Below are 11,225 nucleotides of genomic sequence, written 5' to 3'. Positions count from 1 at the left end.
TCAGAAATCTAGGAGTTATTTTTGATCAGGATATATCCTTCAACGCCCACTTAAAACAAACCTCAAGAATAGCCTTTTTCCATCTTCGTAACATTGCCAAAATTAGGAATATCCTGTCTCAAAACGATGCTGAAAAACTAGTCCATGCATTCGTTACTTCTAGACTAGATTACTGCAATTCCTTATTATCAGGTTGCCCAAATAAGTCCATTAAGACTCTCCAACTGATCCAGAATGCTGCAGCACGTGTTCTGACGAGAACTAAGAGAAGAGATCATATTTCTCCTGTATTAGCTTCTCTGCATTGGCTTCCAGTGAAATCTAGGATCAAATTTAAAATCCTCCTCCTGACTTACAAAGCTCTAAATGGTCAAGCACCATCATACTTAGAAGAGCTCATAGTACCTTATTGTCCCACTAGAGCACTGCGCTCCCAGAATGCGGGGCTACTTATGGTTCCTAGAGTCTCTGGAAGTAGACTGGGGGCCAGGGCCTTCAGCTATCAGGCTCCAGTATTATGGAACCAGCTCCCAGTCGGGGTTCGAGAGGCAGACACCGTTACCACATTTAAGAGTAAACTGAAAACCCTCCTCTTTGATAAAGCTTATAGTTAAGGAGTGAGGAGTTGAAGCGTCCACCTAACCCGGCCCACTGCTTCTCCTCGTAGTCATCAGTTTTATATACTGTATAATTAATAATCGAGCGAGAGTAGAGGGAGGCAGGCCAGTACAGCCCGATCCGGTTGGGGAGAGTTCTAGCCCGACCAGGCACCTCTCTTTAACCTGCCTCTCTTAAGTTATGCTATTACAACTCTAGACTGCCGGGGAGGCTGTTCCTCCCTAAGACACACTGAGCTGCTCTCTCATCTCTACTTGTTACTTTTGTATGCATCCTGTCCCAGAAATGCTTGTTACTAATCTAGCTCTGGGGAGTTTACTCCCCGGAGTCCTTATGTTTCTTCTTCGCAGAGCTATGCTCTGCGATTCTCTGCATTTCCCGGCTGCATCCTGCTGCGTCCTGCTGCATCCGCAGCCTCCACCCGTGCTCTGCAGCGCCACGTTACATCCCGCTACGCCCTGCTGTGATGTTCATACGCACAGAGTAGTCAGGATCCGGTATAGGAGACTGCACTACTCAGTATGACACGATGTGCCCTGCTATGACATGAACTTCCACGATAACCTTCGAAGTCACTGTGACTTCTAATGTGACTGTTATCACCACTGTTCATCACGCCCCCAACCGGCCCGTCAGACACCGCCTACCAAGAGTCTGGGTCTGCCGAGGTTTCTTCCTAAAAGGGAGTTTTTTCTTGCCACTGTCGCAATAGCCACTGCTAATGCTTGCTCTTGAGGGAATTACTGTAATTGTTGGGGTTTTGGAATTTATAGAGTGTGGTCTAGACCTACTCTATCTGTAAAGTGTCTCGAGATAACTTTTGTTATGATTTGATACTATAAATAAAATTGAATTGAATTGAATTGGCTGGCCCCCAAGCCCCGGAGAGCAGAGTGGGCCCCCATCCTGGAGAAGAAGGGTGTGTCTGCAGCAGGCTGGATGTTTCACTCTCTTCTCTTTGTGCTCTTCTTCATCTGCTGTCAACCTAAGACAAGATCGCCAAAGAATGGAACCAGATATTGGAGAAGCAGGGATTGTCTGCAGTACTGTCAGTTGCTGACACCTAAACATCACTGAGTCAGAGGAATGTGCTGCAGTAACCTAAGGGCTGCTCTGATCTATCCACAATGCAAAGAGCTCCAGCCTCCCACAGATAAGGTGTTCCCAGTGTTGGTTTCATAGCGAGAGGATAAAGCACAGACTGCAGGAGAGGTACATGTGAAGGGTGTGGATGAAGGCTGCTGTGACCTATACTGTACAATCCAATGCCTGGCAGACTCACAGTTTCCAAAATCTATGGAGCCTGGGATGTGCCATAGACTTTTACACTGTAACTGTAATCTATGAGTTATTTGATAAATTTAAAAGCATTATGAATGTAATGTGCATCTCAGTGATGTAGTGATAAACTCAAAGTAAAGAATATATAGCCACAGCAATTCTGGGTTCAAGACTTTTATGATGAAAGTCAAGTCACTCTAGCCAGTTAATTTCATGTTTAAGAGGTTAAAGGAGTGAAAACAATCACATTACTCTTGCATGTATTCTAAATACGTTTACAATTACTTTGGAGCTTTCTGAAATGTAGTTATCAAATCTTAATGTCATTTGAAAAAAAGATTGCCTGCAGCTCTGTGTGTCTGTCCATTTCATCTAAAAACCCAACAACAGATTTTATCTCACCGTGCTTTAGAACGTAACCGCTGTGAAACTTTCAGAAATGATTTCTTTCATACACAGCACCACTCTCTCTCTCTCTCTCTCTCTCTCTCTCTCTCTCTCTCTCTCTCTCTCTCTCTCTCTCTCTCTCTCAATTTTGAATTTCAGGTTGCTTTATTGGCATGACAAAAAATACGTCTGTGTTGCCAAAGCATAAGAACAAACATACATATAAACAACAACAAGGAGTAAATACATCTGATATAATAATACAAGTAAACAGGATCATTATGATATAAATGCAGATACTAAACAAATGATGTGCATGTCCCTTAAAGGGTACATTGAAACAATAATATATATTAAAAAAAACAATACAAATAAAAGAATAGAAAAATAATAATGATAATATATACAATGCTCTAAATATTTTAGCCTCATGTTGTGGCAGGAGAAGACATATTTAGCTGCTAGCCATGCCGTGCTTTTATCTTCCCCTAATGAAACAGGAAGCTTTTTGTCCTCAGTGTAGGTAGTGAAGCCTGGTATATGTTTTTCAAATTTTTGGAAATATTTGGTTCTTAAGTCTTCATATTTGGGACATGTACATAGGAAATGTAATTCTGGTTGGATATCCTGGTGGCACAGACTCGTATTTTATTTAAAAAATGTTCAAACATTCATCAGGACATATTCACTGCAGGTCCCACAAGTTCAAACATTCATCAGGACATATTCACAAACAACTTGGCAGGAGTATTGGAACATTAGTAAAACAGGAAGGCATCTTTACAATACACAGACGTGTTGGTGATGGGAGGAAGGTGGGCTTTAAACGTAGGGAAGAAAATATCATTACTCATCTCAGAATTGGCCATACAGGTCTTAATTATTCATTACATAAGATAGGCAAACATTCTACTGGAAAATGTGAATACTGTCACCAGCCAGAAACTGTTGAACACATTCTAATTCCTTGCAAGGAATACAGCACCCAGAGAGACCTTTTTCAGACACTCAGTAAGTCAGACCACCATACCTTTTCGGTCAGTGTATATTTTGGTCATTCGATTTTCATTTCACAAACAGGTATTAAAAAACAAAAAATGAATGGTTATTTGATTATCGTTTTAAAATACAAAAATTGAAATTGAAATAAAAGGCGTTTTTTTCTTTTCATGGTCAAAAGGGGATAGGAGAAATTTAAAATATGTTTTGATTTTCATTTTCTATTTCATATAACAAAAACTAAAATCACTTGAAAATAGAAATCCAAACAGGCCTGTTTTTTCATATTCAGAGACCAGATGTTGTCATTTCCAATGCAGCAGTGCCAGTGTAGGCTCCCACTGCAGAGTTGCTTTCAGGCCAGGCTGAAATGACTTTGGAAACCTCTTGATAATGCTTGGAGGGACTTTTATTTCATAATGTCACTTTTATTTATTACCCTCTCTCAGTATATCACTATATTATTAAGTTTGTAAGAGAAATTTATTTAGTAAAGAGGATTTTTTTTAATTATTATTATTTTTTTTCTACATGTATCTCCATATCTATGATGTAGCTCTCGTTTACACTCCATTCCAGTTGGTGGCGGTAATGCAGCTTTAAGTTGGTTTGCCAACCGCCAATAAACCACAAAAAAGAAGAAGAAGAAGGTGTGACATCATCTCCGAGCGACGGGCGAGTCTCCCGTTTTCATCATGGCCGAAGCTGAGTATGTATTTGTTTAAAATGATATCTAAGTCCATCCGTTCTTTCTTTACGGACAGTTGGTTTATTTCCAGTCTTTTTAAGAAGGCGCTGTTATACTGCTTACATCCAGGCCCGTATTTACCGGGCCCGTGGTTAGAAAAGGCACTTTCTCACATGGAATGTTAACGTTACTTGCATTAACGTTAGTTAGTTAGTTAGTTAGTTAGTTAGTTAGTTAGTTAGCTAACGGGCAGCTGATGCCATGTTCACGGACTGAGTTGGCATCACTTAATTTCAGTTTGATTTCTAGTGTTAAATCATAACAGAAGTTAGGCTCAGCCGCATGAAGCTGACTGATTAACGTGTGTGTGTGTGTGTGTGTGTGTGTGTGTGTGTGTGTGTGTGTGTGTGTGTGTGTGTGTGTGTGTGTGTGTCAGATCAAAGAAAGTGATCAAGTTAGTTCCGGAGTATCTCCTGAAGAAGAGGAAGGCGTACCAGGCTATCAAAGCCACCGAGGCCAAGCGTGCCCTGCTTGAGAAGAGAAAGGTGAGGTGGGGGGCATCGGACCACATGTACCCGTCTCTACCCACTGCTGTCTACTGACATGTGGTGTTCGCTTGTATTCCAGGTATCTAAAGGCAAGCCATTGAAGTTCAAGCGTTTGGAAGACTTCTTGAAAGACAGCCACAAGGGTCATCGGGATGAAACTCGCATCCGGAGGTCTGAGCACAGGCCCCCCTGCCTCCTGCCAAGAACAGGCTCGCCTTCGCCGTCCGCATCAGAGAGTGAGTACTCTGACTCAGACCGAGCTTTTAACATGAGCTGTTTATGACCAGCTCAAAGTGGTCGTCAGTGTTTGCATCCATCTCCGTAGAGGAGATGTTCGTACGTTTAAAGCCGGCTTCGTACTGCGTGCTACAGAGCCCTGTGTGACTTGAGCTGCCATCTTTTCCTTTCTGTCAAAGGTGTGTTACTGGCTCCTGGGGCTTTTCCTGACTTTACTCTGACAATACATGCTGGAAGCAAGTTGTCTGTAACTCCGTCCTTCCAGAAAAACGCACAGTTTTTTTGTGATTGTTGCAGGCAAAAATCCTTGATTATGCGGCACGTTTTCTTAAATGTGATGGAATATGCTGGATATTTATGCGATGAAATTGCGGGAACTTGCAAAAACTGCGGTTTGATGAAAAAGAGAAAAAAAGTGATTTTCCCCAACACCCCCTTTTTTTTTTTTTTTTTTTTTTTTTAACTATTTCAAAAAATAGTTTACAGATATTCAGTCATCGCAATATGTAAACAAATAAGAAACAAAAATATATACAAATATATGAAAGTACGAATAAAAGTAATAGTCTAAACAGACGGAAATAAAAGATACAAAAGAGACACGATTTCAAAAATCGTTAATATAGACATCAGGAGCACTTAAACAAAGAAATTTCAGACTCAAAGTACATGTCAAATTCAACCTCCAACACCTGCTTTTCGATGAAGTACACGTCGCGTAATTACGTTCCCATGGCAACAGGGGAAAATGGCTGCTCTTGTGTGAAGTAAACACAACATTTTTCAACTTTCAGCTAAGATATATGTGACTTTTTTTACAACAAAAATGCAGGGATTATGAAATCATGCCCCGCATATTTTGCACGGAAATCGGCAATTTATGCGCGAAAGTGTGGCATATTTGAAAAAATGCGCCGCCCCCCGCATAAATATGCGGACTTTTGCTGATTATGCATTGAATTATGAGATCGCATAATCGCGTTTTTCTGGAGGGACTGGTAACTGAACTGACTGAAGATTTAAAAATGTGCATAACGAAATGCTATTCCTGTTTGGTCAACATGGATGATCCTCTCCTGTTAGGGTTAAAGGTGTCAGTCCCAAAGTAATGAAGGTGGTCCAGATGTTGAGGCTGAGGAAGATCTTCAGCGGGGCCTTCGTCAGAATCAACAAGACCTCTGTGGCCATGATGAAGGTGCTGGAGCCTTACGTGGCCTGGGGGTGAGTGACTGCTCAACAGCTGGGCCTCAGATCAGATGTGTCGGGTTGGTTGTGTGTGTCATAAACCCGTGGTAATGTTTCCAACAGATTTCCCAACTTGAAGTCTGTTCGTGAGCTCATTCTGAAGAGAGGACAGACCAGGGTTGGTCGGAGGAGAGTTCCTCTCACAGACAACACCTTGATTGAGACGCACATGGGTAAGTCTCTTCACTCGTGTCACTGAACCTAAACTTGCAATCAGCTGAATCTATATTAAATACATACAGTATATTTATAAAACTCACAGGGGAATGCAAAGCCAGTGTGTGCTCAAATAATTCTACCACAACATGCATATTATACCAAGGCATGATATCTGACCAGAAGGGAACAGTTAAATAGTTGATCTCTGGTCACTTTGCCTTTTGTGGCAAACGTGTGAATAATAGTTTTCACAGTTTTTTGCAGTTCCTTCAAGGATGTACACTGTTATTCAAGGGTGACACCATAGAAATAGAATGAGAGTAGAACTGTGTGTTCCAGTAGCCACACTAACCTATTTAGTTTGCCAGAAAAAGATTCAGTAATGGTGCTTTTCCATTACATGGTACCTGCTCGCCTCGACTCGCCTTTTTTGGTTTTCCATTAAGAAAAAAAGTCCCTGGTACCTGCTAACTGGTACTTTTTTTTTAGTACCACCTCAGTCGAGGTGATACCAAAAGGTGACGTGAAAACCTGCAGACTACAGATTGGTCGGAAAGAATCATTGCTAATCACTGCGTCATCATTGCTAGCGACAGACGGGGGTGTCCTGAACCAGCCCAGCATTTTTAAATAGTTTAGCCAGCGGTGGGTTTTTGCTGCCTCCAGCTTCTTTAGAAACTAAGTTTTTCTTAGCGGAGGCTCCACGCAGAGCTTTCTCCGTAGCATACAGGTGGCCTGATGTTTATACTTGTGCGCTGGTGTGCGCGTTGAGCCAGCTGGTGGGGAGTGGGTGATAGAGCGAGGGATCAGTGAGAGAGTGACGACGATTAGCTCCGGAGCGAGTAGTGACTCTAGAGTCCTAGTGAGAGAACCAAAGTGTCTCCCCTGTTCTTTCTGACCACGGTGGGAGATCTGGAGCAGGAGAAGTTATCCCTCTCCTTGATTTCATGTTTATGGAGAAGGAGAACCAGGAAATGAGTAGGGGGAAATGCAATGCTACCAACCATGCCCACGGCAGTTGCTATGACGACCAGCCACGCTGAGGTGGTACTAAAATCTGCAATGGAAAGCGGACTCACCGTGTGGCGAGTCGAGCAGGTACCATGTAATGGAAAAACGCCATATGTCAGTCATGTGTCAAATGCACCAGGATGTAGGGGTGTAACGCTGCACGGTGAATGGTTTAAAAATAGATAGACATGTGTAAAGATTACAACTGGTTGAGATAACAAAATAATGGCGAGGCAATTTTGAAATGGCCTAGGGTGTAATCTACTTTCAGACTTGAGATGTCACTGAATCGTATCCTATCCAGGGTCCAAAATTAACACTCTGCAGGCGACCAATGCAGGTACATTTTCCGTTTGGAGAGTAAATCTTGACGAGTAAATGTTTGTACCATTATAGTTTGTTTTTCAGTTAGGGGTGCAAGATATCTCAATATCGTTATTGCAAAATATCAAATGTCGTGATAAGTATGCAATATTTAGTTTATTTTGTGGTCTGTTTGCTGTGTGCCACTTGCACGTGTTTGTGCATGTCGGTGCACAGGGCCACTACATGACCCTATGGAGCATACCACATGGGTGCATGTTTTGGCAGTGTGAGTGAAGAAATTGATAGACAACAAAACGGAACGAATCAGAAGAGAGAAAAGTTGTGTCCTGTTCTCTTCATATATATTTTATACTGTCCAACCAGTAGAACATGTCCTGTTCTCTTCATATATATTTTATACTGTCCAACCAGTAGAACATGTCCTGTTCTCTTTATATATATTTTATACTGTCCAACCAGTAGAACATGTCCTGTTCTCTTTATATATTTTAAACCCTGTGTTGTAAGAAAACTTGTTTAATTTGTGAATCTTTTTTGATGAGTTTTCCCGTAACTTTTGTAATTTTACATATGTTTAAAAAAATATTGAAATTAATATCTATCGCAATATTCATAATCAATATCGCAATATCACATTTTGTCAATAGTGTGCAACCCTATTTTCAGTCTTCATTTTGGTGAAGCTGCAGCTACTTTCTTCTGTACCTCTGTCTGCATGTTGGAGCTTGGTTGGTAGGGGGCACACACACACACACACACACACACACACACACACACACACACACACACACACACAGGAACTCCAACCCCCACGTCCGTTTTTGTTTACTGATGAACAGCATTTACCTCAGGCTAGTTGTTTGGCCAGTATTTTAGAGTCAGCCAGCTTTCTAAAATAAAGCACAATGAAATGTTAACCAACAAGCAGGCAACTCGGTCTCAGTTGACCTGTCCAGGAGCTTTCTGCTCTGTGTCTGCAGACAGCTGCAGGCTTGTGTTGATGTTCTGTGCATTGTCGTGACCCACGCAGCCACTTTCCTGCTTGTGTGACTGACACAAGTCCACAGCCGCCTGCTGTGTGTAGCCTATAGCCCGTATCCACCTGCGAGGTTGTCAGCTGTGCGTCTGCCTAGTATACTCGTGTTTAGTGGCATATGTCACTTAGCACTCTGCTGTCCAGCATAGAGCCACCAGCAGAAAAAGAGCTTAAAGTGCTCATATTATGCTCATTTTCAGGTTCATAATTGTATTTAGAGGTTATATCAGAATAGGTTACATGGTTTGATTTTCAAAAAATACCATATTTTTGTTGTACTACTACTACTGTCTTATTGTAAGTGAACGGTGACTCCTATCCATCCCTACCAGCAGGGCGTTTTGGGATGTATGTTAAAGATATGCTTGGCCTGTGGATTTTTTTATTTCCTGGCCAACATGGCTGGTTAGTCAGTTTTTTTAGTTTTGGACACTGATCCAGTGGTGTGTAGAGTGTGTAGTTCCACCCCTACCAGGATGTCCTGCTGCATCCGCTCACATTATGCACGCCAGCATGCTTTTCTGGCTTTTTTGACCCACAATTCTTTGCACAACAGATGTCACCAATAAGGTCAAAGTTCAAGGCTTAATGTTATGAATTGGTATGTCCTGATATTGTGCAGACTGCATGCAACAGTATGTACTTAGTGAGGGCAGCAGCTGTACAGACTGACATATAAAAAAGATCTGGAGCGCAGCATGACATTCCCATTCAATTCAACAGAGCAGGATGGTCAGCGCGCGGGCCGTTTTTTCGTGTACCGTTGCCATTGCAAAGACCTGACCGTTAAAGGAACACGCCAACTTATTGGGAATTTAGCTTATTCACCGTAACCCCCAGAGTTAGACAAGTCCATACATACCCTTCTCATCTCCGTGTGTGCTGTAACGCTGTCTGACGGCTCCAGCGGCATCAGGCCAGCACAGAACATGCAGGTGACTGGTTCCAGTAATCCTACTGCTCCAAATAAGTGTCAAAATGTCTGTCTCATGTTACCTTGTTTTTTGTACACGCTGTGACTCTATAAATCACAACATGTAAATAGGAACATGTTTGTGTTATTTTATCACTTTTGTCACAATTCGGAGCAGTAGGCTAGTTGGAACCAGTTACCTGCAGGATCTGTGCTAGGCTAAGCTAATGCTGGAACCGTCAGGCAGTGTTACAGCACGCACGGAGATGAGAAGGGTATGTATGGACTAGTCTTACTCTGGGGGTTACAGTGAATAAGTCCCAGTAAGTCGACGTGTTCCTTTAACCGTGACCTGAGCGCGCTTAACTTCCACATAAACCTCTGTAGAAACTAGAGCTGCACAATATATTGTTTTTATAGTTAATAGTTATCGCAATATCAACTTGCGCAATACACACATCACGAAAGGCAGCAACATACTGCGCGAAAGACACTCCGATTTTTTTTTGTTGACAGAATATAATAAAATGTAACTGTCATATTTTTTTTTAATGGTGCTTTTTATGTTCAATTTGTTCAATAAAGTGTTGGAATTTTTCTTTTTAATTCAACAAGCAATTTGTTGTATTTTTGCACAATACTGAAAGCAGCAGAAATAAGACTACAATATCTTTATGTATCACAGGTAATATTGTCATCGCCATGTTCAACAACCTTATCGCATTTTTCCCTCATATCGTGCAGCCAAGCATGCAGAGTCTTCTGTGTCTGCTCTCTTGCTGCTAGAGGGGAATTGTGGATTGCTAAGATTTCAAATTGTATTCATTAAATGATACAAGGAGTGAGTGTGACACTAGTGTGACTAGTCAAATTACCACGGCAAACAGTTTGTCCGTTCTACTCTCTGTATTTCTATAATGTGTGGAAGCAGATGAGTTGTATGGGAGGTATATTAACCTTCCTATCTCCCCCCTCTTCTTCTCGTTTCTCAGGTAAACACGGCATCATCTGTCTGGAGGACCTGATTCACGAGATCTACTCGGTTGGTAAGGGCTTCCGGGCAGCCAACAACTTCCTGTTGCCTTTCAAGCTGTCAGTGGCTCGCCATGCTGCCAGGGATAAGGCTGGGCTCCTGAAGGACCTGGGGAACCCTGGGTTTCGCAACACAGACATTAACTCCATCATCAGACTACTGAACTGAGGAGGAACACGTGCAACATGGACACTCGGCAGCATCTTTAACCATGCTGCATTTCTTGAGGAGCAAATGCTGAAAACCAAATGTTCCTTTGGCAGAGTCCTATTTTAATATACACATCTGGTTACACGCTGGGAGACGTCAGCAGGACCTAAAGTGGAGTCTCTTTGACTCAGGTTTGAAGTAGAACATCATGTAGTGCCTCTGACCCCGGACTGATGGGAGCAGGTGTTCTCTCTGGTGAAATGTAACAGTACTCTGAATCACTTGTGAAATGTAAAATATGTTGTGTTAAAGGGTGCTTAGTTGCTCCACATACTATTCCTCAGGTTGTCAGAGGAATGGATCAACGCTCGCTGCATACAATATGCCGTGATTGAATAATTAGGACGGGCTGTCCTGCCTGCCGGAGCCGCCTGCAGCACTCGGCTTTACTCCGTTCAGTTGTCTTCAGTGTGAAAGTTTGTATCTGATTTATGATTCATTGTTAATACACTTTGTTGCACAATAACTGATTTAATAAAATAAATGATTCAGTACTTGATAACTAACATGTTTGACACAAGATGAGATAGGAG

General features: G+C 42.0%; 1 protein-coding gene across 1 annotated transcript; it reads left to right on the top strand.

The window, feature by feature from the left end:
* Positions 1-3,886: 3,886 nt before the first annotated feature.
* Positions 3,887-11,186, top strand: rpl7l1 (ribosomal protein L7-like 1). The gene is given in 7 exon segments (XM_028604561.1): positions 3,887-3,994; positions 4,410-4,518; positions 4,601-4,712; positions 4,715-4,757; positions 5,842-5,979; positions 6,067-6,176; positions 10,442-11,186. Coding segments are annotated over 7 exon segments (735 nt in total). The 5' UTR covers positions 3,887-3,980; the 3' UTR covers positions 10,651-11,186.
* The last annotated feature ends 39 nt before the right edge of the window (positions 11,187-11,225 follow it).

The sequence above is a fragment of the Perca flavescens genome, chromosome 18 (genome assembly GCF_004354835.1).
Source record: "Perca flavescens isolate YP-PL-M2 chromosome 18, PFLA_1.0, whole genome shotgun sequence".
In the NCBI taxonomy this organism is placed as follows: Eukaryota; Metazoa; Chordata; class Actinopteri; order Perciformes; family Percidae; genus Perca; species Perca flavescens.
The sequence above is the reverse complement of the archived record's forward strand: the minus strand, read 5'-3'. Positions and strand labels throughout refer to the sequence as shown.